Source organism: Hemitrygon akajei, chromosome 3 (genome assembly GCF_048418815.1).
Source record: "Hemitrygon akajei chromosome 3, sHemAka1.3, whole genome shotgun sequence".
NCBI lineage: Eukaryota > Metazoa > Chordata > Chondrichthyes > Myliobatiformes > Dasyatidae > Hemitrygon > Hemitrygon akajei.
Window position 1 is genome coordinate 100,922,897 of NC_133126.1, and position 22,531 is coordinate 100,945,427.

The window sequence follows — 22,531 nt, forward strand, 5'->3', positions numbered from 1 at the left end:
GAGGAGGAAAGATGAATTAAAGAGTTGGGAAGTTGATTGGTGAAAGAAACAGAAAGCCATGGTAGAAAAAAAGGGGGGGAGGAGCACCAGAGAAAGTCCATGGGTGGCCAAGGAGATGGGGGAGGAAAAAGGGGATAGGAAATGGTGTAGGGGTTGTGGGGGGCATTACCTGAAGTGTGAGAAATCAGTGTTCATGCCATCAGGTTAGAGGCTACCCAAACGGAATACAGGTTTCCCCCACTATCCGAAATTAGAGCGTTCCTGTGAAACCTTTTGTAAGCTGAAATGGTGTAAAGCGAAGACACAATTACCATTAATTTATACGGGAAAAAGTTTTCAGCATTCCCGGATCCAAAAAATAACCTAACAAATCATACCAAATAACACATAAAAACTAAAATAACACTAACATATAGTAAAAGCAGGAATGATATGATAAGTACATAGCCTATATAAAGTAGAATCATAGAACCATTGTCCAATGCTTTCTGTTTCAGCTTATTAAAAAGACTGACTGATCTCTCCTTAAGTATAAGATAACTTAGCAGAACACCACACTTTGTACACCCATCAATCCACTCAAGCAATAGACTTTCCATTTTATCCATTACTGGATGCTGAATAAAAGAGACCATTTTGCCATGAGCAGAACCAATAATAACATCAGCAGCTTTCAAGATTCCTTCTCTTTGCGTGTAAATAGTACAAATGGTGGACGCGGGCAAGTTCAACGCACGCACAATGTCTTTATTTAGTTCATCACGAACGCTTAATTACATCCAGTTTTACACAAAGTTTAACAGCCTTACGAGCTCTCTTAGGCTTTTCTGATACCTTAGGACACATCTTGCTAACGGATGTACAAAGTAAATCGAGATAAAGCACAGATGCTCACAGACACAGTTCAAAAGCTATGGCGACTTGATGCTGAGTGTCGTTCCTGGGGAAGGAGATTGGTGGCGCCACTCTCGCTGCTCGGGGTGCGCACTGCCTTTATAGTGGGTCACTGCAAAACAAACGCTGAACGCTATATTCGCTTTTCACCTTTTTTCGGAAAAGTAAAAATCCTCTTCAGATTTCTTTTGGTTAGTGAAAACAGGTACTAATGTATGTCTTTCGTAAAAGCGAAGTGGCGTAAAGCAAACTTTTGAAAAGCAGGGGATACCTGTATAAGGTGTTGTTCCTCTAATCTAGGTGTGGCTTCATCACAACAGTCGAGTGACGGACATATCAGAATGGGAATAGGAAGTGGAATTAAAATAGGTGGCCACTGGGAGATCCCACTTGTTTTGGCAGATGGGGTGTTGGTGCTCTGCGAAGCCACGCGGGGAGCACCGAACACAATATCTGTATCAAATTTCATCTGCCTTTCTTCCAGGAGATCTAGATCCTGCTGCAGGCCATGATAGTCTCCTTGCTGTCCACTGCATTCCCAATCTTGGTGTCAGAAGCAAATTTGTTGATCCAGTTAACCTCATTATCATCCCTGATCATTGATACAGATATCAATATACAGAACCCAAAAGACTCACAGGTGAAGTGTCACCTCACCTGGGGAGGGAAAGATGTGCTTAGTCGGGGATCAACATAGCATCCCATTTCCTGTACTCAGTACTTTGATTTATGAAGACCAGTGTGCTAAAAGCTTTCTTTATGACCCCATCTACCTGTGATGCCACTTTCAATGAATTAGATCCCTTTGTTCTACCGCACTCCTCAATGCCTTATGGTTCACAGTGTAAGACCTGCCCTTGTTCCTATTGAAGTGCAAAACCTTGCACCTGTCTGCATTAAATTTCATCTGCCTTTCTTCCAGGAGATCTAGATCCTGCTGCAGGCCATGATAGTCTCCTTGCTGTCCACTGCATTCCCAATCTTGGTGTTAGAAGCAAATTTGTTGATCCAGTTAACCTCATTATCATCCCTGATCATTGATACAGATATCAAACAACAATGGGCCCAGCACTGATCCCTGAAGCTCTCCACTGTCATAGGCCTCCAGTCAGAGAGTCAACTATCAACCACCACTCTCTGGCTTCTTCCATAAAGCCAATGTCTAATCCTACTTACTACCTCACCTTGAACGCCAAGGGTCTGAACATTCATGACCAACATCCCATGGGGACCTTGTCAAATGCCTTACTAAATTCCCTGTTGACATCCACTGTCTTGCCTTCATCAACTTTTCTTGTAACTTCCTCAAAAGCTTGGTAAGTTTGGTTATTCACAACCTACCATGCACAAAGCCATGCTGACTATTCCTAATCAGTGCATGTCTATCCAAATACTCATATATCCGGTTCCTTAGAGTACCTTCCAATACCTTTCCCACTACTGATATCAGGCTCACTGGCCTATAATTTCCTGGTTTATTTTTAGAGCTTTAGTTAAACAGTGGGGGAAAAAATGGCTATCCTCCAATCCTCCGGTACCTCACCTGTTGCTAAGGATGATTTAAATATCTCTGCTAGGGTTCTTGCAATTTCTGCACTTGCCTTCCACAGGGTCTGAGGGTACACTTGGTTAGGCCATGGGGACTTATCCACTCTGATTTGCCTCAAGATAGTAAACAACACCTCGTCTGTAATCTGTATAGGGTCCATGACCTTGCTACTGCTTTGCCTCACTTCTATAGACTCTGTGTCTGTACCCCGAGTAAATAAAGATACAAAATAATCTCCCCCATCTCTCCTGGCTCCACGCATGGATTAACATTCTGATCTTCCAGAGGACCAATTTTGTCCCTTGCAATCCTCTTGCTTTTGATATAGCTGTAGAAACCCTTAGGATTCTCCTTCACCTTGCCTGCTTAACTGTCAACTGCTCTCAGCTTTCCCCCACCCACTGAGTATCCTTTGATGCAAGGAAGACAAACCTATCCTATACTTGTAACTAAGATGTTCCATCGCAGGTGACATTCCCTGCATGCTTTGTTGTGTAATCTGGTGCAGCAACCAGAACTGTACATTCTCCCGTTATACCTTCAGCAATGTTTTGGGAAGTTATAATATAACTTCCCTCCTCTTGTATTGTATACCTTCTTCACTACCTTATCCGCCTGTGCTGCCCCTTCACCAATCTCTGATCTTGTGTACTGAGATCCATTCGTGTTGACTGACACTCTGAAGCCCTGTATTTATTGCATATGTTCTGCCCTATTAGTCCTCCCAAAAAAAATCCAATCTACCATTGCTCTTTCTGCTGATTAACATTATTTTGTAACCTTTGACTATCTTCACGATCAACAGTGATGCCAATTTTCATATCATCTGCAAACTTATTCATCTTATCCCTGTATTCGTACCCAAACTGTTAAAGTATATAGCAAATGAATCTCGTGAGTATGAAAGCAATTGAGATTCAGTTTAAAAATAAAGCTATTGTCATTGCAGGTCATTTGACATTAGGCTTTTATGACTTACTTGCTGCGGGTTTAATAGGCAGAAGTTGTTAAACAACACCATAAATGTTAAATTAAAGCAAAAATATTGCAGTGGCCGTGGAGTTTTCTTAAAATTAAAAACACATTGTGAGGTCAGTTTTGAAATACAGCTCATAACGTTTGTAATATATGCTGCAGGAACTTCGACTATAATGCTAACATAAAAATAATTTTCAAATCTGTTTACCTACACAGAGCTGTTATTTTCGATTACAGCAGGTTGCTGCTTTAGAACATGTCCTTAATTCTTCAGCGATCCATGGCTCAATTGACCAACTCGATCTCATTTTTTGTGCTCCAGAAAATTTATTTTACCCTATGGCTGAAGAATTTTGTTTAACATTTTTACACATTTTTCAGAATAGCAAACAAATTTCAAAAATCCCTTCAGAATCATTAAATGGCAATATTTTCTCTAATATGTAGTGTTGGAGCTTATTTTTGCTGGCAATGGAAGACAAGATGAAATGAAAATGATGAAAAAATTAGAGTTGGAGATGAAAATGGTAGCTATTTTACATGCTGCAATTGGAGTTCTCTGGTGTTTTGTTTTTGGTTCAGCAAAAGTCAGTCTCAACTCTGACTTTGCTGATGCCATGCAGGCTGCTTTAAGAAAGAGGAGAGTGTAAATGTGTTTTCAGTCATATTAGTACTTGTTAAATACAGATATTATTCACCCTAATGTTCACCTGTGATATTATTTGACCCTAAGCTTGGAACTGAAGAATGGCCACACGAGGGAGTTGTTGATCTCTCAGCATTTGTGAAATTATTTCCCAGCAAGAGAGCAGTTTAAAACAAGAGAAAATCTTCAAATGCTGGAAATCGGAGCAACACACACGCAATGCTGGGGAACTCAGCAGGCCAGGCAGCATCTGTGGAAAAGAGTACAGTTGACGTTTCAGGCAGAGACCCTTCGGCAGGAATGGAGAAAGAAAGATGAGTCAGAGTAAGAAGTTGAGGGGAGGAAAAAATACAAGGTGGTAGGTGAAACTGTGAGGGGGCAGTAAAGACTGGGAAGTTGATTGGTGAAAGATGCTGAGCTGGAGAAGGGGAATCATGGGAGAGGACAAAAGGCAATGGAAGAAAGAAAAGGGAGAGGTGATAGGCAGATAAGGAGATAAGATGAAACAGCAAAGGGGATGGGGAATATTGAAGGGGGACAGAGGCATTACCGGAAGTTTGAGAAATCGATTTTCATGCTGTCAGGTTGGAGGCTACCCAGACGGAATATAAGGTGTTGCTCCTCCAACCTGAGTGTGGCCATGTCATGGTAGCAGGGAAGTCCATGGATTGATGTGGGAATGGAAGTGGAATTAAAATGGGTGGCCACTGGGAGATACTGCTTTTTCCGGTCAACAAAAGTGTAGGTGCTTGGTGAAGCAGTCTCCCAATCTATGTTGGGTCTCACCAATATACAGGAGGCCACACTGAGAGCACCTGATACAGTCTCACAGGTGAAGTGTCATTCACCTGGGAGGACTGTAGGACTGTTTAAGGCCCTGAATGGTAGTGATGGAGGAGATGTTGGGGGTGGTATAGCACTTGTTCTTCTCGCAGGGGTAAGTGCCAGGAGAGAGATAAATGGGGAGGGATGAATGGACAAGGGAGTTGTGTAGGGAGCGAGCCCTGCAGTAAGTGGGGGGGGGGGGGCAGGACTAAACAGCAGCTTAAAAGGCTGGAGATGAAAAACCTAGTAATAAAAAAATGTGTCTTCCATCTTGTTTGCTTTTTGCCAGAGCCATTCCTCATCCATTCATCACATGGTTGTACTGTTAAATCTGCATGTCTGTAATTGCTGTTGTCCATTGTTAACACTAACATTTCACCGGACTGAATTGTAACTGCATGAAATGTGTGGATGTATATGAGAATATGTGTGTGAGTTTTCTTGGTGTGCTTGTATTTTTTCATGTATACAGAAAGCAGTCTTGATCTTGAATTCACCAATATTCCCATCCATATGTTCTCACAGCTGAACACAACTCATTTGCCACATCCCAACACTCCAAGGAAGCAGTGTCCCTTCCGACCCCCAAGCCCTGTAGCATTCTTATCCTCAGATTTGGATCCACTTCACAGGAGGCAGTCAGATTTGCACAGGAGCCAGTCAGCTGAGAACAATTTACGCTGCCCAGGTCGCAGGCAGCTTCCCTTCCTTCCAGGCAACACCAAGCTGCCTTCTATCATTCGCATCTCCAAAGCTCAGCTCCAACAGGTGAACCAATAGATTTTGTTTGCAGTATTCTTTACTGTAGTTGAGTTTTTAAAAACTATTCCAGCATTGTATTTACTTTCAATCCATTTGGTACTAACCCTAAATTCAGTGATTTAAAAAATGTATTAACCTTTTCATTTCATTAACATTCTGGGAATATGTTTTGGTTAAGGAACAGTCATCAATGTTTGGAAGGATCTTCATAATTTTTAACAGATAGGCTATCTAAATGAACACTCAATTTGAGCGTGTGTCATTGAGGTTTATTACAATAAAACAGTTTTTTTATAAGGATGTTAGATATAAATATGTTTCATCATTTAAGTTAGAATGTTGTCACTGCATCAATTAAATAACTGCTGTTTGACAAATGAATCAGAAAAATAACTGGTGCTTTTAACAATTTTGGTGGTGGGCAGGGGTGCAATCTAACCTTTCGTCAGAACTAAGCAAAATTAGAAACGAGTGTGTTTATAGTGCAGAGGCAGCAGGTGGGGTTGGAGAGGTCAAAGGGATTGTCTGTGATTGGGTGGAAACCAAAAGACAAATGGTAGTGGTGTTGGCTGAGAGAGGAGGAAATTTTAGTTACATCTGATCTGTATGACTTGAAGGAAAAGATGTGTGAAGATGGGGAAGAGAATGAAACAAAATCATTGCTGGAAGTGTGAGATGCACAACACACTACATTTGAAATAAGAGTGTGCTGGAACTGTCCAGCAGGCCAGGCAGCGTCGTCAGAGAAAGAAAAACCTGAGTTAATGTTATGACATGATCACAGCTAGCTAATTCTGATGATGTTTTATCTCTTCCACTTGCCTTGGTCTTATTTGGAACGATGTATGGGACTTAAATCAGAGATTGGAGTTGGACAGAGAGTTAAAGTGTCAGGCAACTGAAAGATCAGGGTTGTCCTTGTGGAGTGAATGGAGGCTTTCTGTTTAAAACATCACTCAATCTGTGCTTGGTTTCTGCAGAACAATGACACAGCATTGTGAGCATCGAACACATGGAGTAGGTGCCGCCAGTCCCCAGTAATGGCCTGAAATCACCATGCTAACTAAGGTGCTGCTCTGAGTGTCATAAACGAACCCTGAGCGGCTGCATTTCTCTCCCTGACCTACCTATCACCAACCTACACAGGCAGCCTCTCCACACTAAACCTTTGGGGAATCATTGCTGGGAGGATGCCGCAGAGTACATGGCTTTGAACCTCATTCTGAGCACAGCAGTATGAGATCTGAGTGGATTTTTTTTAATATATAAAAGTACTGATGGGACACATGTCTTAGAGGGTTTGGACTTCCGAAAATGCTGTAATGAATCAGCACTTGACGGGTGGACAGATCAGCTTCAGTTAACAGGTTTTTGTTGATCTCTTTTGGCTTGGCATCACCAGTTTTGCAGTCTCTCTTGGTCTTTACCCTATCCCAAGCATTCCCTTGTTCTCTTCACCATACCGCTTTTCTGCAACTTAAGACATTCATAATTTTCTATCTTTGCCCAGTCTGATAAGAAGTTCTCAACCTAAAACATTAATCCATTTTTCTCTTCACAGACGCTTTCTGACTGCTGAGTATCTCCAGCATTTTCTGTTTTTATCTATCCCCCCTGTTTACTATTCCATTCCCAACAAATCTCACAACTAGGTCACAGAATCAGAATCATTCATTGTATGTTATAGAGTTATGGACTCTGATGGAGAATCTTTAGGCTTCATTTTCAGCCAATATAAGGTTTAAAACAAAGTTCCAGTACAGAACTAATTGTGTCTTGTTGCTTGATGCAGCCCCAGTGTCCACTTGACCAAAAATGCCCCAGCATGGATCCACAGATGAGACGTGACTGGATTATTTTTCACTCAGTATGTTCAGATTCTGATGTAATATTGCACTTCTGGAACAATCCACTGTTCATGATGTTGAGAATAATTCTCTGTTTTGAAGAGTTTGGCCAGAATCATGGTAGAAAGGGCAGTTGGCGTTCTCAAAAATCCCTGTAGTCATTGACAATGCCCCATAGAATACACTAAATAGAATGAATTTTGGCATCTTTCCCAGTATCCTTGAGAGAGGCTTTTTGTCAGTTTCCTAGCTACTCCACTCCTCTTGAATAAAATCTACTGCTGCCTCTTAATTTTTAGACTCCTGAGGCACAGAATTGCAAATGGTTTGAAAATGAATGAAAGCACCAAATATGGGATTTGCATCAATCTAAAATGTTCATACTAAGATCTGAAATGCAGTGCATCTTGAATGTGTGGCAAAATTTATGAACTGCCCAAGCTTATTCCTAGGTTTTGTTAATTGTTAACAGAAGCAACACATTTCACTGCATGTTTTTATGTAATTATGATAAATAAATCTTTAACTTTTTAAAAGCTATTATTAATGCTTTTTGAGATAGTGATTTAGATGCATATCATATTTTTTTATTGAGTTAAGTATTGTATGTAATTAGTTTTGCTACAACAAGTGTATGGGACATTGGAAAAAAGTTGAATTTCCCCATGGGGATGAATAAAGTATCTATCTATCTATCTATCTATCTATTTGCTGTAGAAGTTAAAGGATATGATAAATTACATCTAATGTCTAGAATGGGGTTTACCGAAATGTATGAAGTCTGTTTCAGCTCCAAGTCTGGGTGAACTCTTCATGAATAAATATTGATAAAATGCAATACAGTAGCTGTTAACTTCCTTGCTGCTTAATTCATGCTTCTGAATAGAAGGCCCAATTGTAATGGACTGTATACTCTCTGATTCCCTTTTATTGGTGTGGTGCAGTACCATAGTGTAAGTGGGTGTTAAGGCAAAGCAGACAATTGTCTGAAGAAGTTTCCATTGGTTTGTGGCATTTTAATGTTTTAATCACAAAGATCAAGCCAGATTCTTACTAGTTCCCTAACTCATAAAATTCTAAAACAGCTTTATTGTGCACATTTGTGGTTATTGGAAAAGTAAGGTTCATAATGGAAGTCTCCAATGGATGCTGTTGTGAATAAACGTGAATTCATTCATTCATTCCTTTCAAGAGGTCTAGAATACAAGAGCAAGGATATGATGCTGAGGCTTTATAAGGCCTCACCTTGAATATTGTGAACAGTTTTGGGCTCCTTATCTAAGAAAAGATGTACTGGCATTGGAGAGCCTCCAGAGGAGGTTCACAAGGATGATTCCAGAATGAAAGGGTTATCATACGAGGCACGTTTGATGGCTCTGGGTCTGTACCCACTGGAATTTAGGATGGAGGGAGACCTCATTGAAACCTTTTGAATGTTGAAAAGATTAGTCAGAGTAGATATAGAATGGATGTTTCCCATAGTGGAGGAGCTTAGGACAAGAAGGCACAGCCTAAGGATAGAGGGACTTCCATTTAAAACAGATGTGGAGAAATTTCTTTAGCCAGAGGGTGGTGAATTTGTGGAATTTATTACCATTGGCAGCTGTAGAGACCAGGTCGTTGGGTGTATTTAAGGCAGAGCTTGATGGGTTCTTGATTGGACATGGCATGAAAAGTTACAGGGAGAAGGTCAGGGAGTGGGTTGAGGAAGGGGGGGGGGTAGAAAGGATCAGCCTTGATTACATGGTGGAGCAGACTCAGTGGGCCAAATGGCCTAATTCTGCTCCTATCTCTTATGGTCTTATGGGTCCTAGATACCTGAATTCTTCTCTGGTTTTGACCTCAAGATGATAAGCAAAAGGCACAGTAAATTGTGGGAACTAATTCTTATTTAAAGGGTGCTTTATTTTATAATATTAGATGAATTCAGCTCTGGATGGCTTGCAGTGTAGGCAGAATCATTTGTTCCATATAATGATGACATATGGAAATGCTTTAGGGTATGGACAGATGAAGTGAATTGGAATTTAATGTGAAGAAAAAATCATCCTTTTGGGGGAAATGCAAAGTATTCAAAGAGGCCTGTGTGTCGTTTACTTGAATACTTGAAAGTTAAGACACAGATACAGCAAGCAATTAGAAAGGCAAAGTGGTAGTTGCTGTTTATTGCAGGAGAATTTGAGTAAAAGACATCTTGCCCTGTTTATACTGTGTCCTGGTGAGACAGCATGTGGAGCATTATGTGCAGGTCTGTACTTCCAACCAACAGAAGGTTCACCACACTAAATCCAAGAATGGCAGGTTTGTGGTGTGAAGAAAGATTAAAGCATGTCAGTCAATACTTGCAAATTCAGTTGAGGTTTTGATGGAGGATACCAAGGTGATTGATGAGGGTAAAGTAGTGGATTTTGTTTACATGGACTTTAGTAAGATGCTTGGTAGGTCTCCTGTGGCAGATCAATCAGGATGATTCAGAATCATGGCCTCACTGCTAAATTGGTAGTTTGGATTCATAATCAGTTGGCCCATGAAGTCACAGTAGTGTGTCTGTCTGCAGTTCTGTGGTCAGTCAGACTCAAGCAGAGATCAGTACTGAAAACTTTGTTATTTGGTAAATAACTTGGAATCAAATTTTGCATTTTACACGCCATAGTCCTGAAGAGGCTTCGGATTGCATAGAGGGAGAGAGAGAGTTTAAAAGAAGTGGGCGGGGCAGTCAGCACAGTTTGTTCACCATGGTCCCAAGGAGACATTGGATTTGCAGATAGTTAGACACTTGGCAAAGACCAATAAAAAGAAGCTAGATTTAAGCAGAGTGGCCATTGTGGGAGCTGCCAGTGTGTGAGTGGGCCAGAGTTGGAGTGGGGAGTTGAGACTTTAGCTCATCGAGGCTTCAGCACGTTCAGAGCAGTGGGGATGCTAGACAGGTTTGTGGAATGCTCCTCCTGTGGGTTGTGGGAAGGTAAGGAGAGGTCTAGTGTTCCTGATGACTACTCCTGCAAGAAGTACATTCAACTACAGCTTCTATTAGACCATGTTAAGGAGTTGGAGCTGGAACTAGTTCAACTAAGGATCATTCGGGAGGCTGTGGGGTTGTAGATAGGACATATAGAGAGGTAGTTACACCCAAGGGGCATGACACAGGTAACTAACCAGAGGGTGACTATCTAGAGGGGGAAAGGAGATGGGCAGCCAGTACAGAGTATCCCTGTGGTAATTCCCCTCAACAACTGGTATAATGCTTTGCATAATATTGGGGTGTGGAGAATGACCAAGCAGAGGAAAGGCACAGTGGTCAGGACCCTGGCAGTCGGTCTGGCTCTGTGGCTCAGAAGGGCAGGGGAATAAAAGAGGTGAGCTGCCGTGATGGGGTATTTGTTGGTTAGTCAAATAGAAAGGTTCTTTGGAAGAGAACGAAATTCCCAGATTGTTTGTTGCAAGGGTGCCAGGGTCATGAACACTGGAATGAGTCCATAGCATTCTTAAGTGAGAAGGTGAGCAGCCAGAGGACGTGGCCCACATCAGTACCAACAACATGGGTAGGATTGGTGATGAGGTCCTACAAGGTGAGTTCAGGGAAATAGGTGCTAAATTAAAGGACAGGTCCTCCAGGGTTGTGATCTCAAGATTGATACCTGTGCCACATGCTAATAAGGTCAGAAATGGTAAGATCGTATAGTTTAACACCTGGCTAAAGATGTGGTGCAGGAGAAAGGGGGCTTCAGAGTTTTGGATCTGGGCTCTCTTCCAGGGAAGGTGGGACCTGTACAGAAAGGACTGTTTGCAGCTGAATTGGAGGAGAGGGCTAATGTCCTGGTGGAAAGGTTTGCTTTGATAGTGCTACATGGGGGGGGGGGGGGCTTAAACTGGAGTTGCATGGGGATGGGAACCCTGGCACCAGAAAAGATGGTGGAGTGGTTGTGGAAGAAAAACGTTGTTAAGCCGGCATACAGAGTCAGAAATCAAAAGCTTGAGCGTGGTGGAATGAATATTTTGAGTTGTGTATATTTCAATGTGAGGAGTAGTGTAGGAAAGGCATCTCAGGGCATCTTAACAACATCTTTCTCCATAACCCAAGAGATATTGAGGTGCTAGTTAGGGAAGAAAAGGAGGTGCATAACAGGCTGGAACAAATGAGGTGCTTATGAAGTATAAGAAATGCAAGAAAACACTTAAGAAAGATATCAGAAGGGCTAAAAGAAGGCTTGAGGTTGCCCGAGCAAACAAGGTGAAAGAAAGTCCATATAACGTAGGAGCAGAATTAGGCCATTTGGCCCATCATGTCTGCTCGGCCATGTAATCATGCCTGATCTTCTTTTTCCCTCCTCAGCCCCATTCTCTGACTTTCTCCCCATAACCTTTGATGCTGTTTCCAATCAAGAGCCTATCAATTTCTGCCTTAAATACCTGGCCTCCATAGCTGCCTGTGATAATAAATTCCACAAATTCACCACCCTCTGGCTAAAGAAATTTCTGCGCATCTCTGTTTTGAATGGATGCTCCTCTATCCTGAGGCTGTGCCCTCTTGTCCTAGATTCTCCCACCATGGGAAACATCCTTTCCACATCTACTCTGTCTAGGCCTTTCAATGAGATCCTCCCTCATCCTTATAAATTCCAGCGAGTACAGACGCAGAGCTATCAAACGTTCCTCATATGATAACCCTTTCATTCCCAGAGTCATCCTTATGAACCTCCTCTGAACCCTCTCCAATGCCCGCACATCTCTTCTTAGATGAGAAGCCCAAAACTGTTCACAATGCTCAAGGTGAGGCCTCACCAATACTTTATAAAGCACTGTCCTAAGGGATTTTTCAGATATGTTAATAGCAAAAGGATAGCAAAGGAGGAGGAGCCAGTAGACGGACTGGCAGAAGGAAGAGGAGCCGGCGGACAGGATGGCAGAAGGTTCAGAGGCCCGTGTTTCTGACTCCTCGAAGACAGTGGAGTTGATGCACAAAAGCAGTTTGCAGTGTAACGGTGAATGGCTGTCTCTTTTCTCTTTTGATTTCTCTTGTGATTGCAAGATCCTGTTGGACATTGTTAATGTGAGATGCCACAGGTCTGTTTCCCTTGTTTGGTGGAAAGACAGGCAATGAAGCAGCCCTGTGGCCTCAGTTGTACTGAGGACAAGATATCAAGTGGGCTTGTCGTTTGCTGCAGTCCAGATGAGAGAACGCTGGAGGCAGTGTAGAGTGGAGTCTATGCTCAGTTGAGAGTTGGCCTCTCCCATCAGCGCTGCCTCCAGTGTTCAACTAATGGAATGACAGGCTGGGTTGCCAGGAGCTGTACCATGTCGCTCAGGGACTTGAACTATATATGTGTTTTCTAGCATAATGATATGCGTGTTTTTTTTCTCTCTCTCTCACTATTTTGAACGTATGTTATGCACCTTGGCCCCAGAGGCATGCTGTCTTGTTCCATAATTAAACTTGATTTGATTTGTGCATGGTATGTTTTGTCTAACCAATCATAGAGTTTTTTTAGGAAGTTACCAGGAAAGTGGATGAAGGCAAGGCAGTGGATGTTGTCTACATGGACTTCACCAAGGCATCTGACAAGGTCCCACATGGGAAATTGGTCAAGAGGCTGAGTTGCTCATCATTCAAGATGTGGTATTAAATTGGATTAAACATTGGCTTTGTGGGAGAAGCCAGAGAGTGGTAGTAAATGGCTGCCTCTCTGCCTGGACACCTGTGACTAGTGGTGTGCTTCAGGGATTGGCGCTGAGTCCTTTGTTGTTTGTCATTTGTGTCAACAATCTGAATGATAATGTGGTTAACTAGATCAGCAAATTTGCGGATGACATCAAGATTGGGGATGTAGTGGATAGTGAGGAAGACTATCAAACCTTGTAGTGGGATCTAGACCAGCTAGTAAAATAGACTGAAAAATGGGAGGTGGAATTTAATACAGACAAGTGTGAGGTGTTGCACTTTGGGAGGACCAACCAGAGTTGGTCTTACACAGTGAGCAGTAGGGCACTGAGGAGTATGGAAAAACAGAGGGATCTAGGAATACAGATTCATAATTCCTTAAAAGTGGTGTCACAGGAGAAGGATCATAAAGAAAGCTTTTGGCATATTGGCCTTCATAAATCAATGTATTACAGGAACTCAGCAGGCCAGGTAGCATCTATGGAAAAAGTAAACAGTTGATGTTTCGGCATCAGTCCTAATGAAAGGTCTGTCAGAAATGTCGACTATTTACTCTTTTCCATAGATGCTGCCTGCACTGCTGAGCTCCTCCAGCATTTTGTGTGTGTTGCTTGGATTTCCAGCGTCTGCAGATTTTCTCGTGTTTGTTGAGTACAGGAGGTAGAATGTTACGTTGAAATTGTGTTAAGATGTTGATGAGGCCTATCTTGGAGTATTGTATCTAGTTTTGGTCACCTACCAACAGGAAAGATGTAGATAGGATTCAAAAAATGCAGAGAAAATTTGCAAGGATGTTGCTGGGACCTGAGTTATAGGGAAAATTCAAATAATTTCTTAGAGGAGACTTGATAGAAGTATACAGAATTATGAGGGGTATAGATAAGGCAAATGCAAACTGGCTTTTTCCCACTTTAGTTGGGTGAGACTACAACCAGAGGTCATGGGTTAAGGGTGAAAGGTGAAAAGTTTAAGAGGAATATGAGGGGGGAACTACTTCACCTAGAGGGTTGTGAGAGTGTGGAACGAGTTGCCAGCACCAGTGATGAATGTGTGGTCGATTCTAATACTTAAGAGAAATTTGGACAGGTACTTGGGTGGGAGAGGTATGTAGGGTATTGGATGCGGGTCAATGGGACTAGGCAGATTAATGGTTTGGCGCAAACTAGATGGGTCAACGGGCCTGTTTCTGTGCTGTATTCTTCTGTAACTCTATGACTAAAATGTAGATGGTTGGTTAGTAAGTCTGCAGACAATACAAGAATTGGTGGAGTTGCAGACAGTGAAGTAGATTGCCAAAGGATACAGCAGGGTATATATGAGTTACTGTCACAGGCATAGTAGTAGATGGAGTTTTTTTAATAATTTTTTTTTGCTCAACATAACAAAGCTTTCAATTTCCATTTCAACAAAACATTTCTTCCCCTCACAGATATCAGCTATCAAAACACTTCCATCAGAGTATAGACATCACCACAACGTCCTATACAAAAGCCCTTATTAGTATAGCAGACAGGTTTACATCTACATATTGTAGAAAAGGTTGCCATGTTTTATGAAAACTATTTGTTTTTGTGTGTACCATACATGTTTAAAAAGTCCAAAGGAATATATCCCATGATTAATTTACGCCACCTAGAAAGTCCAGGGGTCTTATCGGATATCCAACAAAGTAAAATGTTCTTCCTTGCTCAAAAAGTCAGAACTTAAATTTTTTTTTTCTCTGATGTGCATTAATAATACGACTGCTGGGGAAGCCTAAGAGAAAAGACACTGGGTCCAGTTCAAGCTCCATCTTCAGAATCTTTTACATTTCACCCAAAATATCACTCCAGTATGCCTGAAGTTTGGAACAAGTCCAAAAACAGTGGGTGTAAGTTCCAGTATTTACTTTACATTTAGAACACATTGGAGAAACCCCCGTCTTAAATTTCGAGAGACGATCTGGAGTAGGATGAGCTCGATGCAGAATTTTGAGTTGCAATGCTTTAGTTCTATTACAAACTGAAATTTTCTTTGCATTATCACAGATGTTTTTCCATGTTTCAGCTGTAATTTCTATTCCCAGCTCTTCCTCCCAGACCCTTCCCAGCTGCTCAGCCTCTCTGCAAGAACATTCCCTCAGGATTCTGTAAAAAAAATACTGATGGAGACTTCACCCTTAGAACAAAACACCCTCTTTTCTATGTCAGAACTATAGAAATCAGTTAACAATGGTGTTTTTTTTCTGTATATAATCTCTTATCTGAAAGAAATGAAAAAGATCCTTGCTGTACTTGATAGTATTTCTGTACTATTTGACTAAAAGACATCATTGTTCCTTCATCAAACAAATCTCCTAGATGGAAAATACCCTTAGAAGTCAAAAGTTTAAATCCAGAAATCATTATGCCAGGCTGAAAATCTGGACTGCCGGTTATTGGAGTGAAGGGTGATATTTTTGCTGCATTGCCCTCAATTTGTCACACCTCCAAGCCCTGATTGGGTTAATTATTATTGGATTGTGACAATATTCCTTAACTAATTTCATTTTATTGAGGAAAAGCAAATTAATAAGAGGGCATTTTGTTTGTTTGTGAGGCTTCAATGTCTGGCCATATTGAGGAGGGGTCCCTGCAAACCCAGTAAACCACATAAGATAAAAAGGAACTTAATTGATTGTTTTTTTTGTTGTCCGGAAAATCCAGACCCCCGAGACTACTGGGAAGCTGTAACCTAGTCATTTTAATACAGGGTATTTTTTTTTGTTCCAAATGAAAAAACCAAACCAGCCATTTATTTTTTAATTGTTTGTTGGGTGAAAGTGACTGGAATCGTTCGTATTAGGTAGAGCAGATGAGAAAGAATGTTCATTTTGAGCAAGGATATTCGGCCAAACCAAGAAACGGGAAGAGTGCTCCGTTATTCAACATCCTGTTTGATTTTGTCAAATAACTGTGTAAAGTTAGCTTTCAACAATTGATTAAACATAGGTGTGATGAATAAGCCTAGGTAAACAAAACCTGTGTGTGACAGTTTAAAGGGGAAAACATCCTGAGTGTCAGGTACCTGCAGCAGATTCCCCAGAGGCATAGCCTCTGATTTAGTAAAGTTGATTTTATAACCTGAAAAGGCGCTAAATGAATTGATGCATTGTATAAGGTGGTGTAGTGATATAGCAGGGTTTGATAAGAAGATTAGAACATCATCCACATACAATGTAATTTCATGTGACTTTAGTCCTATGTCTGGAGAGATATTTTGGAGTCTTGCCGAATAGCCTCTGCTAATGGCTTGATCACTAGTGTGAAAAGTAGTGGTGATAAAGGGCAGCCCTGCCGGCTGCCCCTCAGAATACTAAAATTAACCGACCTAATACCATTAGTGAGAATTGCAGCCAAAGGGTCATTATAAAGAACTTTCACCCACTTAATAAAATTATTGCCCAAACCAAATTGTTCTAAAGTGAAAAAAAGATATGGCCATTCAACATGATCAAAGGCCTTTTCTGTATCTAAGGAAACCACCAAACCGTCCACTGCCTGTTGCTGACATGCCTGAATCACATTAAGTAATCTTCTGATATTGTGAGATGATCTATGGCCTTTTACAAAACCCATTTGATCCTCTTTTATGATAAAAGGTAACACAGTTTCTAATCATAACGCTAAGGTTTTAGATAAGATTTTAAAGTCAACATTTAACAATGAAATAGGTCTGTAGGAGGCACAGTCTTCAGGGCTCTTTACTTTTTTAAGAATTAGGGAGCTATTAGCTTCTCTCAATGATGATGGGAGGAGACCACAATTAAATGCATGATTGAACATGTTTAGCATAGGCTCTGATAATAACCCTGTGAACTCTTTATAGAATTCACTAGTGAGTCCATCAGGACCAGGGGCATTCCCACTTTGGAGCTGTCTCACTGCTTCCTGTATCTCATGTATAGATAACGGAGCCTTGAGGAGGGACTCTTGTTCAGAAGAAATGCCTAGGAGATCTAAATTCCTGAAAAAGGACGCCATCCTAGATTGCCCATCATTACATTGCTCAGATTGATGCAATGTAGAATAAAAATTCTTAAACAGAACATCAGTCATTTTAGAATTACTAGTGAGGGCTCCTGTCCCACCCCTAATTGAAGCAATAGTCTGAGAGGCATTTTTCTTTCTAGCTAAGTAAGCCAAATACCTACCTGGTTTTTCACCATGTTCAAACAATCGTTGTTTAGCAAATGTCAATTTTCTTTTGGCTGCTTGTGTAAATAAAGAGTTTAGTGTACAGCGTAGGGCTGTGATCTTTGTTAACTTAGCTGCAGAAGACTTATTAATATAATCCTTTTCAGCTGCGCCAGTCTTGCTTCCACTAGGCGCTGCTGTTCTGCAGTTTGTCACTTCTTACTAACGGAGTATTAATCCCCTTGCATAGGCCTTAGCTGTTTCCCAGAGCATCGATGGACTACTAGCTGATTTGGAATTAATAGATAGGAATGTTTTGAGTTCAGAAGTAAAGTGGTCTATAAATTTATTATCTTTTAGAATAAAAGGGTTCAGCCTCCAATGTCCAGATCGTGCTGAATTATCTTTGGGCTTGATATTTAAATATACTGCTGCATGGTCAGAAATAGCAATATTTCCAGTTGTGCAGGATACAACAAAGTCTAGGAGCATTTTGGGGGTTAGAAAAAGATCATTTCTGGTGTAACACTTATGTGGATTAGAAAAAAATGTGAAGTCTTTGTCTGAGGGATGTAACGACCTCCAGACATCCACAAGTCCTAGTTTTCCACATAAGCCCATGATTTGTTTGGACTGTGAGGAGAGCAATGGGGGACCACTAGATATTCTGTCCATCAATGGGTCCATGAGACAATTAAAATCCCCACCTACAATAATGTTCTGTATTGAAAAGCTTGTAAGTTTGGAAAAAGCATCTATTAGGAATTTGAGAGGATGAGCTGGAGGGCAGTAAACGTTGAGAATATCACATTCCTCTCCATATATTGAAGCCTTGACAATCACAAATCTCCCATATTTATCCTTAATGCAGTCTAATAACTTAAAAGGTAAGTTGTTCCTAATTAAAATGGCCACCACCCCCACTCCTGGTATTAAAGGATGAAAAATAGACTTGATCAAATCCACTCTGTTGCAGTTTTAGATGTTCTTTATCATTTAAATGTGCCCCTTGCAATAAGGCTATATCCACCCTTTCCTTTCTCAGTTTTAGTAGGATTTTCTTTCTCTTGATTGGTGAATGACTCACCTTAATGTTCCAAGTGCACAATTTTAATATATTACTGGCCATAACCCTTTATAACAATGATTTGACTCCGGAGGAGAAGAAACCTAACTTAAGATCAGCTGAGCAGCAATAAGTAAATAAAAAAAACACAAAAAAGAACAAAGGGCCAACAGCGCTGAACAAGAGGACTTACCCCACACTTAAAGGGGATATCTGAACCTTCTAGCACCCCATATTCTGCCCCACTGCCAATATCTAACATAGTCAAAAATGAAAACGGCATAATTTATCAATCCACCGATTTGTTACCATCATGTTTAAGCTCCTTCAGGCTGGAGCAGCACCGCTAACTTAAACAAATAATGAAACTGTATTAATCAAAACAAATACATTACCCGTCCTATAAAATATCTTGCCATCGAGTAATGAAAAGGTAAACTAAAGCGACCATTGTGTAGCCCTGGTCATGTTGTCGTCCATAACCAGGGCTACACAATATACTGTATACATTCTTTAGCCCAACGTGTCCACAAAAGTTTTAGCTTTGTCAGGAAAATCAAGTATCAACAAGTGGTCCCGTTGTAGGTGATCCTCAGCGCCACTGGGTATAGCATAAAGTACTGGATTTCGGATTCTCTCAGCCGCTTCCTCACCTGGTCAAATTCTTTGCGCTTCTGAACAATAGCTGCCAAGAAATCTTGAAAAAGCATAAGCCTGGATCCCTCATATATTAAATCCTGGGCGTCAGTCCCGTGGTGTCTCGAAGCCTCCATCACTCTTTGCTTATCACCAAAATTATGGAACCAGACAAGGACAGGTCGAGGGTGTTGGTCTGGACCCAGCTTTGGGGCCAGCATATGATGAGTTCTTTCCACTTTAATGCGTCCAGGCTTGGTTTTCAAATCAAGGAAATTAGGCAACCAGCCCTCAAAAAACTTTGCTGACCTGCCTGCTGTACCTTTATGTAGATCGATGATCTGTATGTTCTTCCTCCTGCCTCTATTCTCAGGATCATTGATACGGTCAGACAGGCTTTGAAATTGCTTTTCCAGCGCCCGGACGTGGCTTTGAGCCTAATCAGCTACAGTCTCTACCGCGGAGACTCGGCCATTGGCCTCGGTCATTCTTGTATCAAAATTTTTAAGCTCCAATGTGTGGTTTTGGAGTATTAGAGAGAGTGGAGCCAGCTTCTCGTCCATCATTTTGGATATGTTCTCTGTAACTTCCTGAATTACTTGACAAAAAGCAGGGTCCAGTGTGTTAGCAGAGCTAGCAATGGCTAGCTCCCCAGCCCCGGGCAAGCGCTCTGTGCAGTCCATCCTGGCCGTCTTTTTTAGTACTTTTCGATGGCATGGGTGTTGGAACAGCTCAAAAAAACTCATCAATGTTCATGTTATTAAATCCGACACTTGGGCATTTAAAAAACAAGTTGAAACGGATAGGTTTATATACAAAATTATCAATGTTGAGGTGCTGAGCTCAGCAAAGCAGACCTTTCACTGTGCCACTATCTTGAAACCCCAGTAGATGGAGCTTAATTCAAGCAGGTGTGATGTATTGCACTTTGGGAGTTTAAATGTAAAGTGTGCAATTAATGGCTGGACCCGTTACACCAAGAATGAATGGAAGGATCTGGAGGTCCAAATCCATAACTCCTTGAAAGTGGCAATGCACAAAGGTAGTCTGCCTTCATCACTAGGATCATGAAGTGTTAAAGTCAAGAATTCATCTTGTTGTTGTATATAACTTTGGCTACACCACATTTGGAGTATTGCATCATTTTAGTCGCCACATTACAAGAGGCTTCCAAGAGCGTTGAGAAGAGGATGCTGCTTGTAATAAGGGATATTAGCTAAATGCAGAAGTTGGACATACATTGTTCTCTTTGGAAGAAACCTGATAATAGTTTATACAAAATTATGAGAGGCAGTGATGGGGTAGATAGTCTTTTTCTAAGGGTAGAAATGTCAAATACAATAGGGCATTGGTTTAAGGTGAGGTAAGGAAAGTTTCAAGGGATGTGTGGGGCAAGTGGTTTTTTACACAGGGACCTGTGATGTGCTGCCAGAGGATGCTGGTGGAAGCAGAGGCTTCTTGATAGAACATGAATATGCAGGAAGAATATGGATTATGTGGTTGCAGGAGGGTTGAGTTTAATTTGGCACAATGCTTGGCACAGAAACTGTGGGCCAAAGAGCCTGTTCCTGTGTTGCACTGTTTTATGCTCTACATTCTTGAGTACAAAAGATTGAGAGGTGTTCTTTGTGAAACACACAAAAAGAAGTAGGGGCTTGATGAAAGTAGGGATGTTAACTTCCCTTGGGGTCGTAAACTTTCAGAGCAGAAATCAGATGTGGAGTGCTTTGTATATCAACTTAAAATCTAGCATTGTAACTTTTCTCTAATTGTATTACTCTAGAAAAATCTGCAAGTGCTTATGTGTTGGATCATGTTAGTATTTTAGAAAATGTTTTGGGGGTTCAAGTGGTTCATTTTGGGTCATTTAATAATTTTATACCAAGCTTATTTCTAGTTTGTGAACTGTTGTGCACTGAATTATATTAAGCCCACCACAGATATGTCCAATAAAGAAATTGAGCAAATTTAAATTTATATAGTGTTTTCTAACCTTGGCACATCCCAAAATGCTGTGTTGAAGAGTTCTTGTGAAGAATTGTAATATGGCACATGAAGTTCCATAAATAACAATGAGTGAAATAATCATTTCCTCTAATGCTGATTGGGTGATAAATATTAAGAAGCATGTTGGCTTTCTTTTGAATACTGCTATAGAACCTTTTGCACTTTCTGAGATTGCAGACTGTTTAAAGTTTCCACAAATATGCGGTACCTTATTGCAGCGTTTGGTACTGAACTGTGGCTTTGTCATGGCAGTGTAACTATAGCCTGCAGTGATTTCTCACAATATGTTAACCCCTCCCCCCTTTCACTTAGTGTACATGGGTGAATTATTTTAGCAGAATTTTAAACTCAGCTGACAGTTCGATCAAAGGAGGTGGAGGAACACTTGCAGGACTAATTTGAGTCAGTGGTCTGGGCAATGTTCAGGGATTCATCTTCAAATCTGAATGAACGTGCCACAGTTGTCATCGACTTCATCAAGACCTGTGTGGATGAGTGGGTGCCTTCGAGAATATACTGGACATTCCCGACCAAAAGCCATGGACGTGGTTTCCTCCTCCTGAAGTCAGTGATCAGCTCCTTGGCCTTGCTGATGTTGAATGAGAGGCTGTTGTTGTGACACCGCTTGGCCAGATTTTCAATCTTCCTCCTATATGCTGATTCTTCACCACGTTTGATTCAGCTAACGACAGCAAACTTAAATGTGGCATTGTAGCTGTGCTTAGCCTCACGGTCATGAGTATAAAGCAAATAGAACAGGGGCTAAGCACACAGCCTAATGGTGAACCTGTGCTGATGGTGATTGTGGAGGAAATATTTTTGCCATTCCAAACTGATTGGGGTCTGCAGATGAGGAAGTTGAGGATCCAATTGTACAAGGAGGTATTAAGGCCAAGCTCTTGCAGCTTATTGATTAGTTTTGAAGGGATGAAAGTATTGAATGCTGAGCTGTAGTCAATGAGTTGCATCCTGATGTATGCACCTTCGCTGTCTAGATCTTCCAGGGTTGAGTGAAGAGCCAGTGAAATGGCATCTGCTATGAACTTGTGATGGTAAACAAATTGGACAGATTCAAGATTCATTAGGCAGGAGCTGATATGTTTCATCACCAGCCTCTCAAAGCAGTTCATCACAGTGGATGTAAGTGCAACTGGATAGATTGGAGAGGATATTGAGGGATAGGATTTGTGCACATTTGGAAATACATGCTGGAACATGCCGATGTTATGCGCTAGAACTTGTCAGTGCTAAAAAAGAGGATGTCAAGCGAGGTTTATTGTCATTTACATATGTATATAACATACATAATGATATAGAAATGAGACATTTCTTCGATCCAGGGTGTTAAGCACAGAACACACAGTAACTCATGAAGTTAAGGATAAAATCTACAGATGAATCACATATAGATAACAAACTAAAGTGCATTAATATTAAATATTGTAAAGTATGGAACAGATTTGCCAATGACACTTCAAATACAATGCAGCCAGGAGTTCAGATGCCTAATG

At 41.1% G+C, this 22,531-nt stretch overlaps 1 protein-coding gene across 4 annotated transcripts in view; it reads left to right on the forward strand.

Annotated features, from left to right (window-relative positions):
- The window catches only part of LOC140725256 (tau-tubulin kinase 2-like), a 363,522-nt gene that overhangs the window by 325,232 nt on the left and 15,759 nt on the right, over positions 1-22,531 (forward strand). For 3 of the 4 annotated variants that reach the window (XM_073040487.1, XM_073040489.1, XM_073040488.1), the window contains exon 14: positions 5,418-5,660. The exons of the other annotated variant lie outside the window; for it this stretch is intronic. In XM_073040487.1, coding sequence (XP_072896588.1) covers positions 5,418-5,660 — 243 coding nt within the window. The remainder of the gene's footprint in view (positions 1-5,417; positions 5,661-22,531) is intronic. 4 annotated transcript variants of the gene reach the window in all.